General features: G+C 58.5%; 4 protein-coding genes across 6 annotated transcripts; 2 read left to right on the forward strand and 2 right to left on the reverse strand.

Moving 5' to 3' along the window:
- Positions 1 to 234: 234 nt before the first annotated feature.
- Positions 235 to 21,246, forward strand: P4HTM (prolyl 4-hydroxylase, transmembrane). Its single transcript, XM_032868001.1, has 10 exons — positions 235 to 567; positions 779 to 860; positions 8,903 to 9,093; positions 9,911 to 10,007; positions 11,377 to 11,539; positions 12,106 to 12,291; positions 13,000 to 13,090; positions 13,275 to 13,398; positions 13,904 to 14,153; positions 21,231 to 21,246. The coding sequence occupies exons 1-9, from the start codon at positions 235 to 237 to the stop codon at positions 14,122 to 14,124; spliced, it is 1,488 nt and encodes a 495-aa protein (XP_032723892.1). The 3' UTR covers positions 14,125 to 14,153; positions 21,231 to 21,246.
- LOC116873853 (secreted frizzled-related protein 5-like) lies at positions 4,649 to 7,089 on the reverse strand. Its single transcript, XM_032868006.1, has 4 exons — positions 6,911 to 7,089; positions 5,769 to 5,938; positions 5,449 to 5,535; positions 4,649 to 5,125 (listed from the first exon to the last, which is right to left on the reverse strand). Exons 1-4 carry the CDS (start codon positions 7,087 to 7,089, stop codon positions 4,809 to 4,811), a joined length of 753 nt encoding a protein of 250 aa, XP_032723897.1. The 3' UTR covers positions 4,649 to 4,808.
- On the forward strand, positions 14,147 to 22,835 carry WDR6 (WD repeat domain 6). The gene is made up of 7 exons (XM_032867997.1): positions 14,147 to 14,733; positions 18,493 to 20,974; positions 21,083 to 21,166; positions 21,251 to 21,367; positions 21,477 to 21,595; positions 21,695 to 22,292; positions 22,425 to 22,835. The coding sequence occupies exons 1-6, from the start codon at positions 14,634 to 14,636 to the stop codon at positions 22,153 to 22,155; spliced, it is 3,363 nt and encodes a 1,120-aa protein (XP_032723888.1). The 5' UTR covers positions 14,147 to 14,633; the 3' UTR covers positions 22,156 to 22,292; positions 22,425 to 22,835.
- Positions 22,356 to 25,754, reverse strand: DALRD3 (DALR anticodon binding domain containing 3). 3 transcript variants are annotated; one of them, XM_032867999.1, is made up of 12 exons: positions 25,201 to 25,753; positions 24,831 to 25,126; positions 24,452 to 24,708; positions 24,285 to 24,364; positions 24,075 to 24,203; positions 23,652 to 23,713; positions 23,476 to 23,537; positions 23,317 to 23,399; positions 23,056 to 23,238; positions 22,859 to 22,972; positions 22,687 to 22,755; positions 22,356 to 22,608 (listed from the first exon to the last, which is right to left on the reverse strand). In XM_032867999.1, exons 1-12 carry the CDS (start codon positions 25,363 to 25,365, stop codon positions 22,471 to 22,473), a joined length of 1,638 nt encoding a protein of 545 aa, XP_032723890.1. In that variant the 5' UTR covers positions 25,366 to 25,753; the 3' UTR covers positions 22,356 to 22,470. The 3 variants fall into 3 exon arrangements, with proteins under 3 accessions (XP_032723890.1, XP_032723891.1, XP_032723889.1); XM_032868000.1 differs by having other exon boundaries at positions 22,356 to 22,590; positions 25,201 to 25,749; XM_032867998.1 differs by having other exon boundaries at positions 22,356 to 22,755; positions 25,201 to 25,754.
- Between the last annotated feature and the right edge of the window lie 77 nt (positions 25,755 to 25,831).

Here is a 25,831-nt window from a genome sequence, read left to right on the forward strand (position 1 = left end):
CCACCCCGGGAAGAGAAACTCCAGCGTGGACCCGGGTCCAGGCCGCAACGGAGACGGAGCGCCGCGCAGGGGCGGGCGCGGGCGGCCCTGGCGGTTGCAGCATCCCCAGGCACGGTCTCCTAGAGACCGCGGCGCGCGCGGGCTCCGCAGCGGTTGTCCAGGCGACGGCGCGGCGCGGCGCGGCGCGGGCATCCCCGCCGCCCCTCCCCTGGGCGTGCGCGCGACCTGGGCGCCATGGCGGCGGCGGCGGCGGCCCCGAGACCGGAGGCGGTGAGTCCGCAGTGGGCGCCGCCTGGACACGAGCGGGCCGGTACCGCCGCCGGCCTGGGCGACTGCGAGGACGCGCCAGTCCGGCCGCTGTGCAAGCCCCGCGGCATCTGCTCGCGCGCCTACTTCCTGGTGCTGATGGTGTTCGTGCACCTGTACCTGGGCAACGTGCTGGCGCTGCTGCTCTTCGTGCACTACAGCAACGGGGACGAGAGCAGCGACCCCGGGCCCCAGCACCGCGCCCAGGGCCCCGGGCCCGCGCCGACCCTGGGTCCCCTCGCCCGGCTGGAGGGCATCAAGGTGAGGACCCCCGTCTCGCCGGGTTCCAGGCCCTGCACGGCGAGCCCGTGACGGCCCACGCGCAGCCCACGACCTCCACGCTGCTCCCTGCGTCGTCTGCCCCGCGCGCACCCTCATCCCCAACTCGTCGCCCTCGGGGCCCCGGCGCCTGTACCCTCCTCAGGCGGCGCGGCCTGGGGCCCGAGCTGCCCGCAGTGCCCCTTTCCCTTAGGTGGGGCACGAGCGTAAGGTCCAGCTGGTCGCCGACAGGGATCACTTCATCCGAACCCTCAGCCTCAAGCCGCTGCTCTTCGGTAAGTCAGCTGGGCGCTCCTGGGAAGGGCCAGGGGCTGCGGTTTGGGGGCGCTCGGAGGCTCGCTTTGGCCACGTGACTTCTGTTTTGAAAATGGCTGCTTAGGAGTAGCTTTTATCACCCAAAGGTTTCCCAAAGTGAAGTACCAACTGCCCCCACCTCTGTAATAGGGTCACAGGGTGACCTTTCCACACTCCCCTCTCTGACCCCTACTCTGCAGATGATCCTTCCGTTACAGGGCTGGGCAATGTGACCCTTAGGCGGTTGTCTAAACACTTCATTGAAACCATCTTTGGACACTTTCCGCCATCATTAATTCTGTCACATTCTAGAACTGGGGGAGGGTGGGAGAGACTGCTAACCAGGACCTAGCTGATCTCAGGGCCTCTCAGGATGAATCTCACTCCCAAAGTGGACCCTGTGGTCTGACGAGGGTTCTTAGGATGTGGTTGTATTCAGCCATAAGTAGGCAAAACCTTCCAGCGTGACCTCATTTGGAACCAGCATCATAAACTCACAGTTCCTGAGCTCTGGTTTTAAGCTAGGTTTTATGAGATCGTTTCAGTTAATTCTTACAACGCCTATGTGAGGTGGGTGTGGATCCCATACTTGTGTTACCGGGTGGGAAAGTGAGACACAGAACTGCGGTTGGTCTGCCAGACTCATACAGCTAGCTCAGGAGCGAAGCTAGGGTGAGAACCCTGGCTGCCTGCCTCTAGAGCCTGTACTGTCTAGCCACCCTGCTAGCTGAGAAGACTCTTGAAGTTCTTCAGAGACCACCAGTGTCAGCAAGGTGGGGGTTCCCCAGACTCATGACCCTGACCAGGATAGGTTTGCGCACCCAGCTCTGGGTACCCAGTGTCAGTGACACACTTACCTGCAGACCCGGGGCCGTTCCTGCCTGCTGGGGGATGGTGTGGGTTAGAGGCTTTCAGGAGGGGGCTGGGGACCAAAGCAGAGCATCTGAGCACCTGCCATTACCCCTGGGGCAGAAGGCCCTGGCTGAGAATTATGCCAAGACCTATGAGACCTATGAGAACACTGCATGCAGTGTAAGGGGAAATATGTTATGCTGGTCCCGTTGTGGGAAGAGCCCTAAAAGGTTATTGTTACTATGATTATTACTGCTGCATAAGGTTGAAATCTGTGCCAAGCACTATTTTAAGTGCTGGGAACACAGCATTGAACCAAATAGGGAAAAACAAACAAACAAACAAAACCAAAAAAACCCAACAACACACACACACCTAAAGCTGACATTCAAATAAGGAGACAGATAATAAACAAATATATATGGCATGTCAGTTGGTGATAAATGATTGCAGACAAATAAGGCAGAATTTCAGCTGGTGTTGACACTTTTAATAGAGTGACCAAGGTAGGCCTCCTTGTGAAAGATATTTGAGCCAAGACCTCTAGGAGCTATGGGATCAAGCCAGGTGACTGTCAAGAAAGGGTGATCCAGGCAAAGGGAGCGACACTCACCCCATTACTGCTACATTGCTGTGAACAGACAGGCCTGAAGGGGTTGTGTTCTCAGCCTTCTTGGGACCTGTATGCACACAATTCAGATGTATATTAGGTTAAGTGAATCATGACCCATAACTGTGACCCCTCAGCCCCTAACATGCAGCTGTTGCATCAAAGTTCTACAAAGCAGAGAATGAAAGACCCAAGCCCCATAAAGTATAGGAAGCAGGAGATATCTGACACAAGGTAAACTGCTTCTCGTTAAGCCTTTGGATGGGTCTGTGTACCTGCAGGTTAGGATGGCTGCAGCAAGAACCTCCAGCTGTGGCCCCCATTTTCTCCCAACTCTTACATTGACTTTGAGTCTGGTATTAGACATTGTCCTGGGTTTTACCCAGGAAGTCCTGGGACTTGCTCCTTGACAAAATGAGGTGAACCACATGAAGAAGAGATTAGTGATTATAGGAAGTCCACTTGCGAGGCAGGGAAAGCATGCGGGAGAAGATGTCGGAAAGGGGGCAGTTCCTGAATTCTGTGGTGTTAGATGGACCCAAAAAGGAAGCCTTATCTCAAGAAGGAGCAGTGTCTGTCTTCTCTGCCTGCCCATTTAGTCATCTCCTGTCACCCTAAAAAGGCAGGAGGGCCCAAGGAGGATGGGCCTGCTGTGGGCTCTGCCACCTCTGTCTTGCTGCTCTTGGTCCCAAACCTGTCATGCTCAGCCTCAGGGATCCAAGATGCCAGGGCTTGAGAGGTGGGTGTTCAGGATGTAAACTGGGGCAAAGGGATTGGGTTCTACCCCAGAGTGCCCCCATCTCCAGGGGAGGGAGTCCCACCACTTCATGGGGAAGACCCCATGCAAACTCCAGTCTCCCTTTGGGGAAACATTTCCCTGTGTCCCACCTTTGTCCCTAGAGACCTGGGGCAAGTGGGACCTGGACCACCAAAGCCCCACTCTAAGTTCTTGGCATAATACCTGCGAAGTGTGCCTAGTGTGGTAGGCATTCTGCAAGGATTTGGACCATCAGAAGTCAGTTGAGGACTTCGTCCTGTTCAGTTCAGAAGGGAGGTGTTCCAGTTTTGAGTCATTGTCATCTCTCTGGGGACATTGCCACCTTTGACGTGGCTCACCTCTCTCTCCACCCCACCTCACCCCCATTCTGTGTCTAAACAACAGATCAGTCTTACTGCCCACTTTCTTAAAAGTCTCCAAGATTCCCACTTCACCTCTGTCATTTGGTGATGCCCTCCTCTCCTGCTGCCCCTTCCTCACTCCCTGCTGTCCCCAAGCTCATTCTGCCCTGGGACCTTACACGTGCTGTGCCCTCCACCAGAAGGCTCAGACCTGGCCCATCCCACAGAGGGTGCCTTCTGGTCCACTGGGCCTGTGCGCACACATTCCCTCCTCGGAGACCTCTCCTGACCTCAGACTGGTCTTAAGAGGTTCCCAGATACCATTGCATCAGACTGCCTGGTTTTCTTGGCGCTTAGCAACCCTGGAGACTGTCTCGGTATTTATTTGTCATTCGTACCTCTACCCCTAAAGGCGAGCTGCATGCGGGAGAGGCCTGATGTGTGCGGGCTTAGTAGTCAGCAGCTGGAGTCTGTCTGCTGCTAGTCACGACTGGCTGGCTGGCGAGATTTACTGGGCACTCAGCCAGACCAGCACCTGTCTGTTTGCTCAGAGTGACCTCCCACCACCCTGGCAGGTACCCCCTGATTTGGCATTCCCTTCAAGAGCAGCAGGGGTCGCTTCCCGAAGGCCAACAAGATTTTTAGCCCATTTTCCTAACTACTTAAGGTAGATGAATAACTGACACCAGTACACAAAACAGTTTATCTTAAAACCATGACTGCTTTATTGTAGGATTTCCAAGTCGGCTCAAGAAAACAATTAGGCAGTTACTTAGGATCATAAACACTGAACGCCCAGAAATAGGAGGAAAACTCTGTGTGTGTGTGTAAGTTCAGGTTGGTAAGCAGCTGAAGGCAGTTTCCGGCATGGACTTCTCCCCACCCGCTGTGCTCTCTCACGGGCCTGCAGCTTGGTGGGACCATGGGCTCAGTAAAGGTCAGGCAGATAAAACCAAGTCTATGTGGGGATTGACAGGCAGCATCCTGCCCGGGAGGAGCTTAGCCTGAGGCTTTGCACCTGCCCGGAGGCAGCCTGGGCTGCTAGGGCTTGTAGGCATTAGCCAGGCTGTCATCCCAGGCCTGGGAAGGACAGAAGGACAGAAAGGTTGTCTTGCCTACCCAGCAAACACTCCCCTGCTAGGGGAGCCAGCCTCCTTCATGTCTGGGCAGAGCGCTGTAGTCCCTTAGCTGTGGCCACAGCCGTGGGCTTCTGCTCTGATTGGGTCCTTCACAGGGCTTCTCGGGACTCTGGTCTGCAAGTGTCCGTGATGGGCAGCAGAGAGGGTTTGAGGTGTGTCCAGGGCAGCGCGGCTTTTGTGTGGCTGGCTCTCCCTGCCTGTAGGAATCCCTACCGTGGGCACCGGTGATGGTGCCACCTACGCACGGCCAGCTGCAGATGTCGGTGGCCTTGGCTCCAAACATAGGCCGTGGTTACCAGCAGCCGAGGGCCCTGCACCTCCCCACCTAGCACGTAGGTCCCAGCGTGCCTTCCTCGCAAGAGGTTGTGCACACACGTGGCATCCAGCTGCAGCCAGCGACGGAGAGTAGGGGCCAGTTCCTCGGCAGGCAGTGGGCCCGCCTTCAGCACCTCCAGCCGGGAGTCCAGGTGGCAGTGTGAGAGACCAGAGGACGACCCGTTGCACCGGGAGAGCCTAACCTTCACTGCTGCATGGGACCAGAGGAGTGGGGTGAGGCGCAGGGCCTCTGGGAGTACCCCCATCCTCTCCACCTGGTGAACCACACCCTCTTGGATGCTCTACTCTGAATCAGGGTCCTGGGGAAGACCTGAAGCCCTGGCTGCCACCCTCCTAGGCAGGTTCAGTGTGTTGTTTTAGCAATGCCACACTTGTTAAAGGCATTTATCTTGTAGCTCTAACCAGGTAGAGCATTTGAGTGTCCCCTCTTTCATTTGTCTTACACCGATCTGGGAGCTGGGATGGAGGCATTTGTGACATGGGTGTAAGGGGCGCTGGACGCTAGGGGCTCACCAAAGTCGCTTGCACAGAGCGCGTCCAGGACCTCGTTGGACGAGCGGGCGTCCTGCAACTCACAGTCCCTGCAGCTGGCGCGAGGCACTGGGGGGAGGGGCCAAGTGAGGCTCCGGAGCAAGTGGGGGAAGGGCCGGCAGCGAGGGGGGGGCCCCCTCCCACTGGCCCCTCGTTCTTCACCCTTTCTGAGACCCGTTGCTGTAGCTGGTCCCTTGTCTCCCCTACCAGAGAAACCCGTGTACCTCTGGCTCTGCGGGCAGTGGCTTGGGAGGGTAAGGCGCTGCCCGTGGGCCGGGCCTGGGAGCCATGGGGGGACTCACGTGGGCGGCCCAGGCGGGAGCCGTTGGAGACAGCCGCGACACAGAGGCCGTGGCTGGCGGGGAAGCGGCCGCAGTGCAGGATGGCCGGCCAGGGGTAGCCGTAGCAGGCCATGATGGGCGCACAGCTGGCCTGCACGGCCTCACACAGGCTGCGACACGGGTAGATGACCCTGCGGAGGTGGGAAGGATGGAAGGATCGGGGCGACGGGGCGCTCAGGACCGGGTTTCCTGGAGTCCGGGCTAGCCCCCCCACTCCTCACCATCACCACCCTCTTCCCCCCCGCCCCCCACTACTCAGGCACAGCCAGGGACTTTGCGGTTGCTGGGTAACGACACCTGGTCACCTAGCAACAGCCCTCCGCCCCCGTATGTCGTCGTCCCTCCCCCCCCCCCTTCAGTCTTACAGCCCCCACCATCCTCGTGTGGCCAGGGCTGCTTTCCAGCGCACCTCCCCCTCCAGCTGGGGCGGACATCCAGTGCACTAGAGAAGGGCATATGTAAAGGGCCCTGCACTCTGGGCCTTAACTCCCCATCTTGGAGGGAGAAAGCAGAGCCCTCCCTCTTGTCATGAAAGGCGTGTGGGAGACTGCAGTGTCTGGCCAGGGCTGGGGTTCGCAAAGAGCAGAGGCCCAATCATTGGATTCTGAAAGAGCCCCTTCTTGGTGCTACTGGCATGGTCACCCTGAGGCTCTGGGAATGTCCCCCAGAGGAGGGACTGAAGGAGCTGTTGTTCACCAGGTAGGTTAGGCTGGGGAATCAACCTTGCGATCTCTGGTCTCAGAGGAGAGGCCCTCAGATGAGCTCCATCCCTTGCCAGGAGATGGGCAGACAGTTTCCACACCTCCCTGGAGAGGGGTTCCAGCCCTCCCAACCCAAAGCATCCTATCCATTTGCCATACCTTGACATTCAAGAGCCCTTGAATCCAAGGGTGCTCACCATTGATGGTCTCCTGCCTATGTCTCCTCTGTTCCATGGGCACCTGTTCCCCTGGGCCAGGAACACCCTGACAAGACAGTCCTTCATTTCCCTCCCCACCCCTGTCGCCACCCAGCCTTGAGAGGTACGTAGCAATGGTTAGTGAACAGGCCCTGGAGGAGGAAAGCGCCCCTCCCCCCGCCCCACCTAGGAGTCCCTGCCCTACCTGTCGAGGCACACAGGGGCAAAAAGGGAGCAGAGGAAGAGGCGGGCATCCGGGTGGCACTCCCTGGCCAGCAGGGGCAGCCAGCTGACCGACTGCTGGAGAGCCTCGGCCGCTGTGTCATGGTTCAACAAGTTGGGCAGCCGCATCTCTGTGTAGCCAATGTCGTGGCACAGGGCCATGGCTTGGGGAATGGGCATGCACCGTGTGGGGCCTCGGGGAGCCCCTGCTCCACTGTCAGCCCAGAGCACCACCAGGGCCACTAACAGCCACAGTCCTTGATCCATCACCCGCTTTGTCTGCCTTGGTCTTAATGGGCTGAGGCTGAGGCCTTTATAGGTCTGTCCCCACACCCCAGGAGCCGGTGTTTGTGCAGGTCCCGGTGTTTGTGCAGGTCCCGGGTGCTGGGACCCATCTGGTTAGGCCCCAGTGTGCTGGCCTGGGCCATTTGCATCTGATTAGCACACCGCGGGGGGGACTGTAGACTTTGGCGGCATCCTGGGGCCTGCGGGTTACCAGCACTTAATAAACTGAAGAAACCTGGGCCTGTGTTTTTTCTTTTTCTGGTTTACTTTTCTTGTTTGTTTATTTATTTTTTAAGCTACCTGGAGGTGACTGTTGATTAGCAGTTTGGTCTAACCCATTGTCCAGAGCTGCGTGTCCCCCCTGCACCCCGTAGTGGATGGCTCACACCCTTTTTGGGTTTGCTGGGCTGGGAGGTCAAGCAGGCCTGGGTGGGGGCCTTTATCCTGCCCTCTTTGTCATTGCATCTGGGTCATCTATCCAGGGAAGCTGAATGTGGTCTTGAGCGTGGACTCTGGAGTATGACAGCCTGGGAGGTCCCTGGCAAGTCTCTCACATCTCTGTGCCTGCAGGGTGTCAGGGACAAGAAAGGCAAATTGAAGGGGTCCAGCTTTCTAGGGTGAGTGTAGGAATTCAGGAGTTGATGGCGTGCTTAGGACAGGACGCAGAATCCATGCCACCTAAGTATGATCTGCTGTGATAAACACTAAAAACCCTTCCAGGCCTGGCTCTGAGCAGCCATTTTCCTTCCTCATGGCAATGCCTGGAACTTAATGCTGGGAGTATAACCCAGAGAGGTGGTAGACTGCTCTGCAGCTCTGAGGGCTCACTGTGGCCACAGGGCCTTGCCTCCAGTCTGTTCCTCTGTGGGCCTCTTGGTCCCCATCTAAGGAAGTCCTCTCTCCTGGGAACGAGGGGAGGAAGCAGGGCCCATGCTCCTGTCTATGAGTGCCCGGGACCACTGGGATTGGGCTTCCCAGGTGCGAGACTCATTTTCCAGCGTGACCAAATTGCTTGTAGAGCTGGCATGGGGGCATCCAGCCCCCGGAGCTGAGCCCCAAGCCCACCTGGCCTGCACTCGGACTTAGAGGCATGATGTTCAGTGTACGCTTGTACCCTAAGCAAAGGGCATCTTCTCAGAGCCAAAAACCTAAGAGACGCCCACTGACGGACATGCCAGCCCGGGGCAACTCAGCCCTGGACAGATGGTCAGCGCCCACTTGTACAGGAGAGTGGACGGCAAGGACTGGCCTACAACAATGAATGTTTTACACTTGGTTTTTATTTGATCCATACTGAAAAGCAAAAATGAAAGCAAAATCCAGTTACCGTCACCCCATTTTAAAGTATGTACCCAATCAGAAGTGGAGGTCAACCCTCTGGCCTTCGGTCCCACTCCGAGGTGGGGGGAGCCCCTGCTCAGCTTAGCTCTAGCAAACTTCCCAGGGCTCCCCAGGAAATGGTTGCTCTCAGCATCAAAGAGAAAAACCCCACATTCCGAATGCTAGCCAACCTTTGCGGGACAACTCAGTTCTGGGGTCAGAGTGCAGAGCAGAGGTAAAGCCGCAGGTGAAGTCCTGACCCGGGGAGCGCCGGGGCACAGGAGTCCCGCAGGAACTGCAAAGAGGAAGGCACCGGTTGCACCAGTGGCCTGGCTCAGTCCGTGGCCTCCCCCACCTCCTCTTCTGGCAGAGATCCCTGGCTTCCTGAGTGATGAGGAATGTCGGCTCATCATCCACCTGGCCCAGATGAAGGGGCTACAGCGCAGCCAGATTCTGCCCACTGAAGAATACGAGGAAGCAATGGGCTCGATGCAGGTCAACCAGCTGGACCTCTTCCGGCTGCTGGACCAGAACCACGATGGTCGCCTGCAGCTCCGTGAGGTTGGGATCCTGCGGCCTGGAGTAGGCCCAGAGTGGGAGTGCCTAGAGTTGTCTTTCCGGTGGCCTGCCCAGTTCCAGCCCCGCCCCCTTCTCCTTCCCTGGAGAGCTCCTTGCTGCCTTGGGAACCCCAGAAGGTGGCGGGAGGATCCCCCTGGGGGTGATGACATTTATTACCACAGTTCCTGGGTGGTAATGCCATCTATGGTCTGGATTCCTTGCTGACGTGGCTGGGGGCCCCACAGAACTCATGATGGAGGGGGTGGCAGGTCTGAGGGCAGCCAGGAGTCTGCATCTCTTTTATATGCCTCTCACACCAGGCTTCTGACAGAGGTCTTGGCAAGGTGGTGGGTCCCTTGCCTATACAGAGGGTCTCTCGCCCCACTGAGCCTGGTCTTCTTGACAAGCCTCGTGATCATGACCTGGCTGGGCCTCCCCTTGGTGCCTCTTCCCTGTTTGCACCCAGGCCTTGGCCTCCCCCCTCTGACCTGGAGTATCTGAGTGGGTCACAGTCCTGTGCTTCACTCTGCCTCCAACCAGCTGACAGTGCTGGCCATGAAGGCCACAGTCCCAACGGGGCCGGGAATGCCTATGGCCCACAGATCTCTTAGCTGTCTTCCTGGCCACCTCCCGAGATGCCTCTGGGCCTCTCTGCCTACCTTCCCTTCAGCTCAGGGACCTCAGGCTCTGCCCTGTGTCCTCACCCATTACCCCATCACCGGCACCCTTAGCCCTTACAGCAAGAACTGGGTGACTGTCTATGCTCTGGTGGCTATCCATCGTTGGGGCCGCTCCACTGAGGGACCATCTTGTGCTTTAGGTCCTGGCCCAGACTCGCCTGGGAAATGGACGGTGGATGACTCCAGAGAACATTCAGGAGATGTACTCTGCGATCAAGGCTGACCCTGATGGTGATGGTGAGCTCATACCTCGCCACAGTCTGTCCCTGTGAGCCTCCTGCCCCCCGTACACCCAGCTTCTAGAGTAGCCATTGATGGGAAGGCGAGGATGCAGCCTTGCCCTCACTCCTGGGCAGGAGGCTGGGTCCTCCCATATACCTTGGTGACAGTCTAGGGGACAGTTCTTGGAGGCCCTTTTGACCTTAACAGGCAGAGTGTGGGGTCCAGGAGGGGAGTTGCTGGCTGGCAGAGGCCAGTGTAGCTTTAGCAGGAGCACAGGTCTGGTGAGGCCAGCTTGAACTTGGCCATTCTCCCTGCTCCATCTACTTCTCTCCAGCCAGGCACAGGGTCTTCCCCAGAAGACACAGTTTCTGGTCTAACTAAGATCTTGCTTGCCTTCCTCTTGCTCTCCTAGAGTCATGCTAACTGCTGGGGGTGGTTTGGGTAGGGGAGCTGTCGCGCAAGGACCCCACCCCCCTTGGGTAATAACTCCTAGATGTTACTAAGGTGTAGTCATCTCTCACATGCCCAAGTTCTGCGTGAGATGGGGAAGGTACTCAGCTCAGGTCTTGATATCAGGGTTGTGAGCTCAAGCCCCACGCTGGGCTCCATGCTGGGCATGGAGCCTACTTAAAAAAAGAAAGAAAAGAAAAGATAGAATAAGAAAAGAAAAGATAGAATAAGAATAAGAAAGAAATATTTCACCCTTAAGTCAACCAATAGATGGACACGAGCTACTCTTCCAGAACACCAGCTTCCAGTGGAGCTCCTGCTTTGTGGGTTGGGCAGAAACAGGAGGGAGCGTTCTTGTCTAGGAGAATGGCCCGGCTTTCTTTGTTGAGGGAGACTGCTAGCCCAGCAGGCAGGACTGGCGAGGTAGATAGATATATTCCACTCAGGACGGGACCTGAGGTCATAAGGGAGCTCCTGGGCACTAGCCCTGAATGAAACCCGATAGCATGGAAGGCTCTGGACAGAACCCAGGACTGACTACTTTCTTCACCCTCTATAGGACCAGAGGGTAGCCAGCACATGCTTTAGAGCCAGGCTGGGGGGCCAAGGGCAGTCCCTGGGGGGGTCCTGGCCATATGGTTCAAGCTTCCTTTGGCCACCCAACGCTGGCCAATCTTGTAGTGGTTGGGCTTCTTCCTTTGGGTGGCCAAGTCCGGGTTTAAACTGAGGAAGTGAACTTCCCTGGGTCTTCCTGGAGGGCCTGATGTGACAGAAGCCAGGTTCATCTGACCCAAGAGTCCAGCCTGGGGGACAGGTGCACGTGGGCCCCAGTGGCCGAGGCCCCCTACGCCAGGGGGAGGGAGGCTGGTGCAGTCTGCCACTGTGGGCTCCTCACATGGGCTTGGGGGGCATTGACGATGGGTGCCCTGCGCAGGAGTGCTGAGCCTGCAGGAGTTCTCCGACATGGACCTTCGGGACTTCCACAAGTACATGAAGGGCCACAAGGTGGCATCCAGCGAGCTGGTGCGGAACAGCCACCACACGTGGCTTTACCAGGGTGAAGGTTCCCACCACGTCATGCGTGCGATCCGCCAGAGGTGAGCACATTGGTGGGAGCAGGCCTGTGGGGCCTTCACAGAAGTTCTTGGCTGGGGCCAAGAGGACAGGTTTGGTTAGCCAATTTGGGATTAAGTTCTACTTGTTAGACCAGGATTAGAACCCTTTAAAAGACAGGCAATTAACAAAGGCAAATTAACCGTTGTTGTGGGCCAGCAACATACATTTGGGATTTAGAAATAGACTGGAATGTTTGTTTTTTGCTAGTTAGAGAAATGACTTCTTATCTCTGTCCACAGGACCCCTTGCCGCTGAGCAGCCAGGGGTTTTAGATAAGCAACTTCCTTCCTGCAGGGAGTGATCCTGGCTCCCAATTTAGTGGAAATCTCATCTTCCCCACCCAGCGTGGTCTCTGGCATCCCGGGAGAAGGGCTCCTGAGTAACCCCTTCCTGCTCCTACAGGGCCCGTCGGCGGGGGTGGGATGGGGGCGCTCAGGGTTACCAGGGGAGGTGGGCAGGGGCACAGCTTGTGGCAGGTCCGGGGTCTGGCTTCTTCAGGGTGCCACCTTGCATGGGACTGCCCAGCTGAATGCCTGCTGCCCACCAGGGTGCTACGCCTCACCCGCCTGTCACCTGAAATCGTGGAGCTCAGCGAGCCACTGCAGGTCGTGCGGTATGGCGAGGGAGGCCACTACCATGCCCATGTGGACAGCGGGCCTGTGTACCCGGAGACCATCTGCTCCCATACCAAGCTCATAGCCAATGAGTCTGTACCCTTCGAGACCTCCTGCCGGCAAGTACCTCCCACCTGGGGTGACCTTCCACTCCTAGGCCAGGCATTCCCATGACATAAATACAGCCCTGTCCTAACAGGATGTCCCCTGTGTGCATCCAGGAGGGCATTGGGCCATCCTGGTTGAGGATACCCCATCTCTCCCACCAGTTTCTTCACCAAGTGGCAGGAAGGGTGGCCATCTTGTCTTAGTGGCCAAACTAAGGTGCCCACAGATACTGAGACTTGTCCCCAGAACACTGAGGCAAGGGGCAAGACTGGGTCTCTAGCTTTTTAGGCGCCCCCTCCTCTGGACCTTGATTCTCTCCCACGGCTGGAGGCCTCAGCTTCTCCCTTTGAAGCTGTGTCCCCCTCCCATGCTTGGGCAGGAAGGCAGGCCTCTTCTCTTCGTGTGACTGCTCTGGGTCAGCGCCTTCTACTCCCAGCCTGCCCTTCTGCAGGGCTGTGCTGCTCCTGCTAGCCTACCTTTCCCAATAATTTAGCTAAGCGCACCTGTGATCTTGGTCACACAAAACACTGTGACACACAGAAAGAGACTGGGTTTGTGGGAGGAAGGACAGGCTAGGGACATCTTGGCACTGATCTGCAGTGTTGTCACTGATCTCAGCCTGCCCCCCTCTGGCCCTTGGGAATCTGGGCAGCTTATCCTCCCCACAGGTAAGCCCACGGGAGTGTCCACAGCTGCTCAGTGGGCCCCCTGCCTTACAGCTACATGACAGTGCTGTTTTATTTGAACAACGTCACCGGTGGGGGCGAGACTGTCTTCCCTGTAGCAGACAACAGAACCTACGATGAAATGGTAAGGGCCAACGAGGCTGTTACTCTGGTGGGATGGCAGGGCCTTGGGCAATCATAGTATATACCCCCCCAGAGCTGGGATGATGGGCCCAAGTGATCCCCTGGGCAATTCTGACTGGTTTCCCTCTGGCTGCTTTTGGCTGCTTGGCCACAGTTTGAAAACCCCACCATCCTGCTGCCCACAGAGTCTGATTCAGGATGATGTTGATCTCCGTGACACTCGGAGGCACTGTGACAAGGGGAACCTGCGTGTCAAGCCCCGGCAGGGCACAGCAGTCTTCTGGTACAATTACCTGCCTGATGGACAAGGTGAGGGCCTGTGACCAGGCCAAGAGTGCCTTTAGGGAAGCTTCCCTTTATCTAGCCCAGAAGGCCACCCCGGTGGGATGCTTCCGGCACTGTTATGCCTGTTTTTCTGCCCCTGGTGCCTCCCAAAGGTCCTCCTCAGTGACTTCAGTGGCCAGCACCTGTGTAGCCTCCTGGGTTATCTTGACCCCTGTGACTGATTCCCTGATGCTCCAGCCTTCCAGCTCACTGGGGCTGCGGACACATCTGTCACCAGCCTGGGCTGTGGACAGTCTGGCAGCAAGAAAGCTGGTTTCAGAAGACCAGTGGTGGTGTTAGTGCATTAGTTGAAGAGAGATGCTGAGCCCCAAAGGAGGCCGTGGGGCCAGACTTTGTCACCGACGTGGGGTGGGCCCACCGATGGGCCACCCTGGCCATGCCCTTCGCCTGTGTGAGATCATGCTCAGGTCAGCGCCGCCTAGTGCCCCCTCTCGTCACCTCCCTCGGTCACACCATCCTCCTCTCCTAGGTTGGGTGGGCGACGTGGATGACTACTCGCTGCACGGGGGCTGTCTGGTCACAAGTGGCACTAAGTGGATCGCCAACAACTGGATCAACGTGGACCCCAGCCGGGCACGACAGGCGCTATTCCAGCAGGAAATGGCGCGCCTTGCCCGCGAAGGCGGCACCGACTCCCAGCCAGAGTGGGCTCTGGACCGGGCGTACCGCGACGCGCGCGTGGAGCTCTGAGGGGAGTGTCGCCGCAGCCCGCCGCCCCACGTCGCGGGACCTGCGGTCTCCCTGTCCAGATGCAGGCCAAAGACCTGGCCGATGTCTTGCCCTATCCCCGCCACCAACCGCGATTAGGGCACAGTTCCTATATTCGTGTTATTTATTGTGTACAGACCCATGCTGCCCCCACCCCAAATAAAACTACACGGCTTCGAGCCGCCGGGCAGAGAAGCCACAGGTCGGGTCGGCAAGGGAGTGGGGGAGGTAGATTGGGCTAGTGGGAGCCCGCGGCTGCGCTTGGCGAGCGTCACGTCAGGGGGAGGGGCGAGGACGGTCTCGCCAATGACGAGCTGGATTTCGTGGGGCGAAGGGTCGTGATTGGACACCGGCCGTGGGCGACCCTGGGCTCCGCTACCTGTTGCTAAGGCCGGTGCAGACCGGCTCTGCTGCGCGCGAGGAAGGCTCGTCTCGCGAGAGCGCTATCTCCTTTCTTGGCCAAAGGCTGCAGCAGCGGCTCGAGGATCGACATGGACGCTCACGAGGACTACGTCTGGCCGCGGGCAACCTCGGAGCTCATGCTCCTCCCGGTCACGGGTCTGGAGTGCGTGGGGGATCGGCTGCTGGCGGGTGAGGTTTGGTGCGCGCTAGCGGAGAAAAAACCGGGCGCTCTCTGGGGGCGGGACCATCAGAACAAAGGGATGCCCGCAAGGAGGAGGACGGGTGGCGGGATGAAGCCTGACCGAGGTGGGCGGGAGCCCGGGAGATGGCGGGCTGGAGGCCCGGCCGGAGGAGCCTAGGAGACAAAAAGAAAAAACGATGTGGCTATCGAGTTCCTTCGCAACATGGAGCTGACGTGGAAAAGGCGCTGGGGCCGCGGGAAAATGCGGGAAAACGCAGTGGCTTGGGAGGCGGGGCAGGGAAGGGAGGGCGGTGTGTGGCCCCTGCCGGGAGCCAGGAGGGGAGGGTGAGGGTGAGCCACCCCTCAAGAGGGGCGGGTCTTGGGGGGGCAGGCTCTTGGGGGGGCGGGGCCCAGCAGGCGGGGCTGTGGACTCCCAGGGGCGGGTGAGGCTCCTCCTTGGAAGGTGGGGACTACGAGGATGGGGTAGCGGGAAACCAGGGATGAGACCTTTCTGAGTGGGCCAGTCCTTGGGGAGGCAGACGCTGAGGCCGGTTCTCAGATGGTTGCATCCAGGAGATCGAATGTTGATGGCCTTTAGGGGGAGGTCAGGTCGAGAAGCATAGGCCATCAAAAGCCTGGGACCTGGGGTACATGGGTGGCTCAGTGGGTTAAGCCTCTGCCTTCGACTCAGGTCACGATCTCAGGGTCCTGGGATCGTGCCCCCGCATCGAGCTTGATGCTCTGCCTACTTGTGATCTCTCTTTGTCAAATAAATAAATGAAATCTTCAAAAAAACCAAAAAACAAAAAAATACGAAAGCCTGGGACCTGAAGTAACAGATCCCTGGAGAGCATCCAGGCCCAACTGAAAGCCACTAGTGACTGATGGTGGTGGTGCTGTTTTTTTAAGGGCCCTGAGGCAGGGCACTGGCTTCAAGCCTTGAGAGAGCTGCTTCCTATCCTAAGAGGGTGGTTTTGTGTGTGTGGAGGGGTGGCCTAGGTATGGGGGCTCTGGAAGTCCAAGGTTCCTACCACAGGTTAAACTCCTAAGGCTGAGGGAGGGGATAAGTAGGGAGAAACCCAAAGAATCACAAGAATGAGCTAGGAGAAGAGAAGAGGTGAGTTCCTGGCAGAGGGTAGGCATGCCAAAGGCCTTGAGACAGAATTTATTACTTTGCGGGGGAAAGAGAGTTCCTGTGAGGCTGAGCAGGGGTAGGGTCTGGGAGAAGAGGCTGGAGAAATGAGCTGCGGCTATACCATTTTATACCTAGATCTGACTTTATGATGATGGAGAGAGGCCTTGTGAAGGGTTTTAAACGGGGAAATGACATGGGAAATGCAGGTTAGAAAGCTCATCAAGTGAATTCCCCTGCTCCTGTGATTTCCAAAGTGACTTTTAAACTGCTACAGTGCTGGGGCACCTGGGTGGCTCAGTGGGTTAAAGCCTCTGCCTTCGGCTCAGGTCATGATCCCGGGGTCCTGGGATTGAGCCCCACATGGGGCTCTCTGCTCAGCGGGGAGCCTCCTTTCCTTCCTCTCTCTCTGCCTGCCTCTCTGCCTACTTGTGATCTCTGTCTGTCAAATAAATTAAAAAAAAAAAAACCTGCTGCAGTTCTCACATTCCACCCATGTGCACCTGTAATCTCAGTTTCCAGCCTTCTCTGCTCGTGAGTTCAGGCCATTGCATAGGTGCCTTCAGATTGAAATCCTGCTGGATGCTCCAGCTGAACAGGGAGAACAGCAGCCACTCGGGTGCTCCAGCCCAAGCATCTCCCTCAGTCCCCAAGCCAGTCTGGTTGATTTTGACTTCATACTTGCAGCATCTGTTTCTCTACCTTATTGCCATCATTGGAGGCCATGGCAGCTTTGGCTCCCGATGGCCTCAGCCGCATTCTCTCAGGCCATCCGTGACCCCTTTGTTTCCTATTCCAACCACACAACCTAGAGTTCTTGCTCACCTCAGGGCCGTTCAGCTTGCTATCTATTTGCCAAGAAAGGATCACCCATCTCCCCCACGCCTGCTCTTCCTCTGGTTACCGCTGGTTGTTGATTCCTCAGCCTAAGTGTTACATTCTCAAGGTGGCTTCCCCTGACACCAAGTTGCATGGATGACACCGGGGTTTCTCAGTCTTGGCACTACTGACATTTTGACCCAGGTCATTTTTGTGTGAGGGCCTGTCTGATCTCCAGGACATTGGGCAACATCCCTGGCTTCTCTTCCTAGATTCCGGTTAGCATAACTCCCGGTTGTGACAACTAGAAATGTCTCCAGATATTGCCAAATGTCTTCTGGAGGGAAAATCGGTGGAGTAGATTTCCCTCTTTTATAGTAAAGCAATCTGTATAATTCTTTCCTGGAACTTACCAAAGTTACAACAATGTAGGTTACTTGGGTGATACTGTTTAGTGTCTGCCTGATGGCCCGGAGCCTGGGTCTGTGCTCCTCTTACTCACCACTCCAGTGTGTCTAGTTCCTTGTCTGGTTTATGATCGATGCTCACCACCTATCTATTGAAAGATGGAGATTGCAGGCGAAGAAGGGCATGAGGGGCTGTTAGTGTCATCTAGCTTAACAAGTGATAGGCACCCTGGACCAAAGTCACTGTGGTGGGGGAGGATTTGAAAAATCTTTAGAAAATGAGCACATGGGACTAGGCAACTGAGAATATGAGAAGATGTGGGAAGTTGAGCGGAATAAGCGGTGAACTTCTTGGTTTGGGGATGGGGCTGGTGGTAGTGGTCAGTGGAGCAATCAGTGGAGTGAGGAGCATTGAGAGAGCTTGAAGGTAAGCTAGTAGAGTGAGAGGGGCCCACAGGGCAGCCGGAAGGCAGCTAAGGGTCATGGGAGTCGTGGCTGCCAAAGTGGGGACCACCTCTCCTGGTTTTTCCTGTCGGTGTTGAACATGCTCACATCTGAGCCGCAAGGAAGAAGTTCTTGGAAATCCAGAGGGGTTCTGCTGTGGCCCCAAGGTGGGAGGATCACCTTTGGGGAACAGCCTTTTCTCTCTCGAGGAGGGAGAGTGGGAAGACTGTGTAGAGGTAGATGCGGCTGCAGGTTTGGGACAGAGGCTTCGAGAGTTCCTGCAGGAAGCATGAGAAGTCAGGTGGGATGAGGCAAAGGCAGTATTTGAGGAAGCCAGGTTTAACTGAGTGTCTGGAGCCCCTGGTAGGTGTCGGAAAGTCAACACTGAAGTCCAGCTGAAGCTGAAGCCAAGGATTTTCCTGGGTTCAAGCTAGCAGGATTGTGCGTTCTAATGCATTCATAGGCTATACTATTTGCCTGACTTTTTCCTGCCCCCATCTCTTCATGGTTTGGCAGAGTGAGGTTCTTTTTTTTTCTTTTTTTTTTTTTAAGATTTTATTTATTGGGGCACCTGGGTGGCTCAGTGGGTTAAGCCTCTGCCTTCGGCTCAGGTCATGAGCTCAGGGTCCTGGGACCGAGGCCGCGTCGGGCACTCTGCTCAGCAGGAAACCTGCTCCCCCCCCCTCTCTGTGCCTCCTCCCTCTGCCTGTGCTTTCTCTTGCAAATAAATAAATAAAATCTTAAAAAAAAAGATTTTATTTATTCATTTGCAAGAGAAAGCAGAGGCAGAGGGAGGAGGGGCAGAGAGAGAGGGACACATGCGCTTCTTACTGAGCAGGGAGCCCTATGGGCTCAGTCCCAGCACCCTGGGATCAGGACCCAAGCCGAAGGCGGATGCACACTGACTGAGCCACCCGGATGCCCCATTGGGTGAGGTTCTGATGTGACTCTGTGCTTTTGTCTAGGTGAGGGGCCGGATGTCCTGGTGTACAGCCTGGATTTTGGTGGCCACCTGCGGATGATGAAGCGTGTGCAGAACCTGCTTGGCCACTATCTTATCCATGGGTTCCGGGTGCGACCAGAACCAAATGGAGACCTTGACTTGGAGGCTATGGTGGCTGTGTTTGGCAGCAAGGGACTCCGAATTGTGAAAGTTAGCTGGGGACAGGGCCGCTTCCGGGAGCTCTGGCGCTCTGGCCTGTGGAACATGTCTGACTGGATCTGGGATGCACGTTGGCTTGAGGGCAACGTGGCCTTGGCCCTGGGCCATAACTCAGTAGTGCTGTACGACCCTGTGGTAGGGTGCATGCTGCAGGACGTGCCCTGCACAGACAGGTGCACCCTCTCCTCAGCCTGTCTGATCGGAGATACCTGGAAGGAGCTGACCATAGTGGCAGGTGCAGTTTCCAATCAGCTCCTTGTCTGGTATCCAGCAGCCGCTTTAATAGACAATAAGCCTGTGGCCCCTGACCGACGAGTCAGTGGGCATGTGGGTGTCATCTTCAGCATGTCGTACCTGGAAAGCAAGGGCTTGTTGGCCACGGCTTCAGAAGACCGAAGTGTCCGCATCTGGAAGGTGGGTGACCTGCGGGTGCCTGGGGGTCGGGTACAGAATATTGGGCACTGCTTTGGACACAGCGCCCGTGTGTGGCAGGTCAAGCTTCTAGAGAATTACCTTATCAGTGCAGGAGAGGACTGTGTCTGCTTGGTATGGAGCCACGAAGGGGAGATCCTTCAGGCCTTTCGGGGCCACCAGGGTCGTGGGATCCGGGCTGTAGCTGCCCATGAGAGGCAAACCTGGGTGGTCACCGGGGGTGATGACTCAGGCATCCGTCTGTGGCACCTGGTAGGGCGTGGGTACCCGGGTTCAGGGGTCTCAGCTCTCTGCTTCAAGTCCCGTAGCCGGCCAGGTACCCTCAAGGCTGTGACACTGGCTGGCTCCTGGCGACTGCTGGCAGTGACTGATACAGGAGCCCTGTATCTCTACGACCTTGAGGTCAAGTGCTGGGAGCAGCTGCTGGAGGACAAGCGCTTCCAGTCCTACTGCCTCCTGGAGGCAGCCCCTGGTCCTGAGGGTTTTGGACTTTGTGCCTTGGCCAATGGGGAGGGTCGTGTCAAGGTGGTCCCCATCAACACTCCAACTGCAGCTGTGGACTTGACTCTGTTCCATGGGAAAGTGCATAGTCTGAGCTGGGCCCTGCGTGGCTTCGAGGAACTCCTGTTGCTGGCATCGGGCCCTGGTGGTGTGGTGGCTTGCCTGGAAATCTCAGCTGCGCCCTCTGGCAAAGCCATCTTTGTAAAGGAACGTTGCCGGTACCTGCTGCCTCCCAGCAAGCAGAGATGGCACACATGCAGTGCCTTCTTACCCCCTGGTGACTTCCTAGTGTGTGGGGACCGCCGGGGCTCTGTGTTGCTATTTCCCTCCAGACCAGCCCTGCTCAAGGATCTTGGGGTTGGCGGCAAGGTGGGAGCTATCGCTGGAGCACTTGGAGCAGGTAGTGGCAGTGATGGGGATGAGACCGCCTCCACCGAGTGGGGCCCTGTGTCCACCCTCCCTTCTCTGCATGGGAAGCAGGGTGTGACCTCAGTCACCTGCCATGGTGGCTACGTGTATACCACAGGGCGCGATGGCTCCTACTACCAGCTCTTTGTGCGAGGTGGCCAGCTGCAGCCTGTCCTGAGGCAGAAGTCCTGTCGAGGCATGAACTGGGTGGCTGGGCTCCGCATGATGGCCGATGGGAGTATGGTCATCCTGGGTTTCCACGCCAATGAGTTTGTGGTGTGGAGTCCCCGGTCACATGAAAAGCTGCACATCGTCAACTGTGGTGGAGGGCACCGCTCCTGGGCCTTCTCTGATACCGAGGCGGCTATGGCCTTTGCCTACCTCAAGGACGGGGACGTCATGCTCTACCGGGCTCTGGGTGGCTGCACCCGGCCACACGTGATTCTCCGAGAGAGCCTGCACGGCCGTGAGATCACTTGTGTGAAGCGTGTGGGCACCATCACTTTGGGGCCCGAGTTTGAGGTGCCCGGCTTCACGCAGCCCGACTACCTGGAGCCTGGCAGCGAGGGGCCGGGCCTGACTGACATCGTGATCACGTGCAGTGAGGACACTACTGTCTGTGTCCTGGCACTCCCCACCGTCACTGGCTCAGCCCACGCACTTACAGCAGTGTGTAATCATATCTCGTCTGTGCGTGCCCTGGCTGTGTGGCGCGTCGGTACCCCGGGTGGCCCTCAGGATCCTCGACCAGGCCTGACTGCTCATGTGGTGTCTGCCGGGGGCCGGGCTGAGATGCACTGCTTCAGCCTCATGGTCACCCCAGACCCTGGCACCCCAAGCCGTCTTGCCTGCCACGTCATGCACCTTTCGTCCCACCGGCTGGATGAGTACTGGGACCGCCAGCGCAGTCGGCACCGGATGGTCAAGGTGGACCCGGAGACCAGGTGATGTGCGCACTGGGAGGTGGGAGCACAGAGTGGTGGCCCGAAGGGCAAGCCCCTTGCCGCTGTTCCCAGGCCTCCCCTAATGGCAGGCTGGTGTTGTCTCTGCAGGTACATGTCCCTAGCTGTGTGTGAACTCGACCGGCCTGGCATTGGCTCCCTTGTGGCTGCAGCCTGCAGTGATGGCGCAGTGAGGTGAGAGCGGAGGCCCTTGGGTCAAGAGGAGGGTTGGAAGGTGTTAGGAATGGGCTCTGAGCTGGGCCACCCTCCGCCCCCCAGGCTCTTCCTTTTGCAGGACTCGGGGCGGCGGCTGCAGCTCCTGGCTGAAACCTTCCACCATAAGCGGTGTGTCCTCAAGGTCCATTCCTTTACCCATGAGGCGCCCAACCAGCGACGGTGAGAGGGGCTGCCTGGCGGGCTTACGTGGCTGCAGGCGGGTGGGGGGGGTGTCCGCTGTTGCTCTCTGCCTCCCTCGCTGACCCAGCTGCCTGTCCCTGGCCCCCAGGAGGCTTTTCCTATGCAGCGCCGCCACTGACGGCAACTTGGCCTTTTGGGATCTCACTGCCGTGCTGGACCACGGCTCCACCGCTCTGGAGCCTCCAGCAGACCCTGGGCTTCCCCACCGTGAGTAGCTGGTGTGCAGCCATGGCTGTCCCTCCCCACCTCCCACTGCCCTTCACCCGTGTGGCAGGCTGGGCCCTGACAACCATCTTCTTCCTTCAGGGCTGGGGACCCCCTGCCTGACCCTCCAGGCTCACAGCTGTGGTGTCAACAGCCTGCACACCTTGCCCATACGTGAGGGCCATCTCGTGGCCAGCGGCAGTGAGGATGGCTCCCTTCATGTCTTTGTGCTGGCTGTGGAGACACCGGAGCTAGAGGAGGCCGTGGGGGGTGCTGAGCTGGTGCCCCAGCTGCATGTGCTAGAGGAATACTCCATCCCCTGTGCACACGCTGCCCATGTGACAGGCCTCAAGATCCTGAGCCCAAGCCTCATGGTCTCCGCCTCCATCGACCAGCGGCTGACCTTCTGGCGTCTGGGGCATGGTGAGCCCACCTTCATGAACAGTACCGTGTACCATGTCCCAGACGTCGCGGACATGGACTGCTGGCCTGTAAGCCCTGAGTTTGGCCACCGCTGTGCTCTTGCAGGCCAAGGGCTTGAGGTTTACAACTGGTATGATTAAGGTGTCCCGCGGTGGCCGGCGTGCCGGGCATGGGACCTGCTCGCAGACGGGTGGAACAGGAGTGACCGTCTGTGCCCATGCCCGGTGTGAAGGGAGGCGGCGGCCGCGGGTTCCGGACTTCAGAGCAGGAGCTGGAGGTGAGTCTGGGGCCGTTCAGGCCTACCAAAAACACGCCCCACTGCCTACAAATAGGACCAGACTTTGTATAGAACAGAAGCAATTTATTTTGGCTCCACGTCTCTAATAAGATCTTGGTATCTTTTTTCCAGGTGATGACTTTTGTAAACATTCTTAGATATCGGGATCTCTGTGGCCTTAGATGTGGTTCAGTGGAGGGAGACCCAGCGTGGCTAGGCCAGCATGGAGCACTTCACGCACAGCCCGCAGAAGCTGGAGACGGGCAAACATTTGACCAAACAGGTGTGGTCGAGGCTCCTGGAGGAGAGAAGGGGCCTGCTGGTCTCCTCCTTTGCTGCCCTTGCACCCTGCAAGCTCCCCCCCCCCCCCCCGCCCCCTGTGCTGTGTACTTACCCCTAGGATGTGTACGCGGTTATAGTATGAGCTGAAATCCATGCTGAGCTGAACCAGGAACTTGCACATCTAGAGACAGAGACTGAGTCACTGGCCGGTCTCTTTGATCTCATGCCCAGCCCAGAATAAAGCATCAAGCGTGCAGTGTCTGTGCCGGGCTTCTCTGCCTCACCATCTCAGTGCGCGCAGTCGTGTGGAGCCCTGGGGCTGCGCATGCCAGGGCTGTGGTCTGGCTCAGCAGCTCTGGGAAGGGGAGCACGCCATTGAAGAGCAGCAGCCACTCGCCCTGGGGGGTGGGGGTGGAGAATGGCGCTTCGAGGGGAGGTCCCAACCTCCTACAGGTGCCCAGCTACCCAGGACGACACTTACCTCATCCTGTAGCAGTGAGAAATCGAGACCGCTCACAGGTGGAAAAGCGGGGTACAGACCTTGTTCCGTGCTGTGCTTGTACCCCTCAAATAGTGTGGCAAGACGGGCACAGTTATACATGACGAAGGTGCCGCTCTTGGTGCCCTTTGTGGAAATGCTGCCATCGGCCAGGGCCAGGAGGAGCTGAGGAACAGGGGCACAGCTGCAGGCATGACACCGTCTGTTCCACAAGCCCTGATCCTGTCGGGCCCCCGGGGTTACCTGACTCTGTGGAGCTGTGCTGAGCATCTCAAACTTGATGGTGGCTGCAGACAGAACGCTGAAGACCTCTGTCCAGGTTGGGTCTGTGGGAGTTGAGTCAGTCGGTCTCGGCAGACAAGCGGAGGACCCACCCCACCAAACCAGCACCCCCGCACACACCTTGGCCGAGCTCCCTGCCACGCTTCAGGGCTGCCACCTTGCACACTTGGGCGTGCCGGAGCCTGCATGAGAAGCAGAGTGAGTCGAGGGTCTGCGGGGAGGGCACCTCCAGGGATAGGCGGTCCCCCCCACCTTGACGACCCTGACTTGGTAGCCTCCCTTCCAGCCTGACTCACTCATAGTACTCGGGGGCCGTCAGGGCACTAGCTGCTTTCACTGGGCCACAGACCAGGTGCTTCTGTGAGGGAGAGAGCAGGCGCTTAGCCCAGGTGGCAACACTGCCAGCAATAAATCTCTCAGAGAACCTAAATCTGGTGCCTGGACTTCCCCAGCCTTTTGCCATCAAGCTCTGGGCCTTGCTCCCAAGCCCACCCCTCCGCGCACAGCCCAGCTTCCCCAAGCTGTTCAGTGTTCTCTGGAAAGCGCCTCCAGACCCCACCTTTTCCCAGGATGCTGCACGAGCACAAGTCCCCACTCACCTAACGTCTCTGTCAAGGCCAAGTGTCCCCTATGGACTCGTGCGCCCCTGTGCCCCTTGATGGGTTTGCAAGGGCCCTGGGTTGGTGGAGGGAGGGGGCGCTCCAGCATCCCCAACCCACCTGTGTGCGAGGAGCCTGCTCATCCAGCTTCCACCAGAGCAAGTCCAACTTCTGTTGCTGGAACTCCTCCTCACAGCTCACCACGTGTAGGGCCATGCAGCCCTCAGCATCAGCATCTGGGGCCGCGGCCTACAGGGTAGGAGGATGGTCACCGGGCGGGCACAGGGCGCAGCTTGCCAGAGGCCTACAGGGTGGGCGTCAGTCACTAACCAGGCCCGGAGGGCCGTCCCCAGGCCAGTGGCGGACAGCTGCCTGCAGCTCTGCCAGCACGGAGAGCAGATCCTCGGTCACTGCAGACAGAGCACAGGGGCGTTGAGGCTGGCCAGGAGCACAAGGTCCCCATCTTCCCAACGACCCTGCGAAGCTCCAGCTCCTACCCAGACACTTGTCCACGTTGGGGTCATAGCCAGCTGCGCATCCCCGCTCTCGCATCACCTCCTTCAGGCACACTGTGCCCAGGACGCCAGGGGGCAAGGCTCCCCCATCCGGGGCGGGGCTAAGCTCTGCCAGCGGGAGGTTCCTCAGGGCTCCGGTGGCGGCTTTCTCGGAGGCAGCGGGCCAGTCCACGCGCAGCTGCTGCAGGAAGATCCGCATGTGCGGGTCCCGCACGGCGGGTACCAGCCGCACACTCGCCCTGGGAAACGAGGACGGCCGTCTCAGCCCGAGCGCCCGGCGCAGCTCCACCCTTTTCCCTCCCGCAGCCGCTCTAGGCCCGGGTCGCCACCCCGGCCGGTTCTGGCCCCGCGGCGCGCTCACCCATGAGCGCGCAGAGCTCGCGCCAAATGATCGGCCACGAGCACGGCGCGAAGCTGGCTCAAGCGGAGCGCGCCAAGGGCGCCGCGCAGAGCCGGGCAGTGCAGGACGACGCGCGGGCCGGGCGCGGCGGGCGCGGCGGGCGCGGCATAGGCGGTCACCGCGCCGAGCACGCGCTCGAAGACGGCGGGCCGCTGCAGCTGGAGTGCCAGACCCGCGGGCGTCGGCTCGCAGCGCAGCACCGGGGCCACGCCGGGGCCTTGCAAGCCGGCGACCGCACGGACCACATGCTCGGGCACCTGCGGGAGGAAGGGCGGTGAGGCGGGCTGCGACGCTGCCCCTGGCCGCACATCCCCGCCCCGCTGGCGCCCACCTCTCCGTCCCCGAAGCGCGCTTGCAGCGCGGGCCGCGGCGCCAGGAAGTCTCGGGCGCGCAGGTGGCGGGCACGCGTCTCCTTAAACCACACGGGCTCGCCAGGCCCCAGGGCCGTGTTGAGGGCCCCTAGCGTTTCTCCGACCCCCAGGCGCCCTGTCGCCATGGTGACCGGAAGGAGCCGGCGGAACCGGAAGCCAAGCGTCTGGAGGCCGAGCTTCCGGGAGGGCAGAGTGGCTGGGGCGCATATCCGGTGGAGATACCTGAGCGGACAGGTGCGCCGCAGGGAACCGTGGCTGCCGCTTTCGACCTTCGGCCCCAGCACTCCCTCTGCGTGGCCCGCCTGCCCGGCCCCGGCCCCGCGAGGTCCGCCTTAGGCCTAGAGTTCCGCCGTCGTCACCGGCATTAGCAGCCAGGGAAAGGATCCTCGCTACCGGGTGGGACCCAGACCCGACTCTTTAGCTCATCGAAATCTTACCTATTTGTGATAACGTTTCATTCCCCACATTTGACACTTGATCAAACGTCAAAAGTTCCAAGTGAATTGTCAGGGGTATAGGGCACCTAAACTTTAAAGCCATTTTCACGACCTCCTAAAAAAAAAATCTCGTTTTGAAGGAATCTGTGTTCTG

Source organism: Lontra canadensis, unplaced genomic scaffold (genome assembly GCF_010015895.1).
Source record: "Lontra canadensis isolate GAN:19392208 unplaced genomic scaffold, GSC_riverotter_1.0 scaffold35, whole genome shotgun sequence".
Taxonomy (NCBI): domain Eukaryota; kingdom Metazoa; phylum Chordata; class Mammalia; order Carnivora; family Mustelidae; genus Lontra; species Lontra canadensis.

What these genes read in the sequence shown, in the direction of transcription:
- P4HTM (XM_032868001.1), top strand. Translation starts at nt 235, where the DNA reads ATGGCGGCGGCGGCGGCGGCCCCGAGACCGGAGGCGGTGAGTCCGCAG. An exon ending in CCTCAAGCCGCTGCTCTTCG is followed by an intron (nt 861 to 8,902) that starts GTAAGTCAGCTG and finishes CTCTTCTGGCAG; the next exon opens with AGATCCCTGGCTTCCTGAGT. An exon ending in GTCGCCTGCAGCTCCGTGAG is followed by an intron (nt 9,094 to 9,910) that starts GTTGGGATCCTG and finishes CTTGTGCTTTAG; the next exon opens with GTCCTGGCCCAGACTCGCCT.
- LOC116873853 (XM_032868006.1), bottom strand. Translation starts at nt 7,089, where the DNA reads ATGGCCCTGTGCCACGACATTGGCTACACAGAGATGCGGCTGCCCAAC. An exon ending in GCCCCTGTGTGCCTCGACAG is followed by an intron (nt 5,939 to 6,910) that starts GTAGGGCAGGGA and finishes CCACCTCCGCAG; the next exon opens with GGTCATCTACCCGTGTCGCA. An exon ending in CTCCCGCCTGGGCCGCCCAC is followed by an intron (nt 5,536 to 5,768) that starts GTGAGTCCCCCC and finishes CCCTCCCCCCAG; the next exon opens with TGCCTCGCGCCAGCTGCAGG.
- WDR6 (XM_032867997.1), top strand. Translation starts at nt 14,634, where the DNA reads ATGGACGCTCACGAGGACTACGTCTGGCCGCGGGCAACCTCGGAGCTC. An exon ending in GGGGGATCGGCTGCTGGCGG is followed by an intron (nt 14,734 to 18,492) that starts GTGAGGTTTGGT and finishes GCTTTTGTCTAG; the next exon opens with GTGAGGGGCCGGATGTCCTG. An exon ending in GAGGCGCCCAACCAGCGACG is followed by an intron (nt 21,368 to 21,476) that starts GTGAGAGGGGCT and finishes CCTGGCCCCCAG; the next exon opens with GAGGCTTTTCCTATGCAGCG.
- DALRD3 (XM_032867998.1), bottom strand. Translation starts at nt 25,365, where the DNA reads ATGGCGACAGGGCGCCTGGGGGTCGGAGAAACGCTAGGGGCCCTCAAC. An exon ending in GGGACGGCCCTCCGGGCCTG is followed by an intron (nt 24,204 to 24,284) that starts GTTAGTGACTGA and finishes CCTACCCTGTAG; the next exon opens with GCCGCGGCCCCAGATGCTGA. An exon ending in CGACTGCGCGCACTGAGATG is followed by an intron (nt 22,756 to 22,858) that starts GTGAGGCAGAGA and finishes CTCTGTCTCTAG; the next exon opens with ATGTGCAAGTTCCTGGTTCA.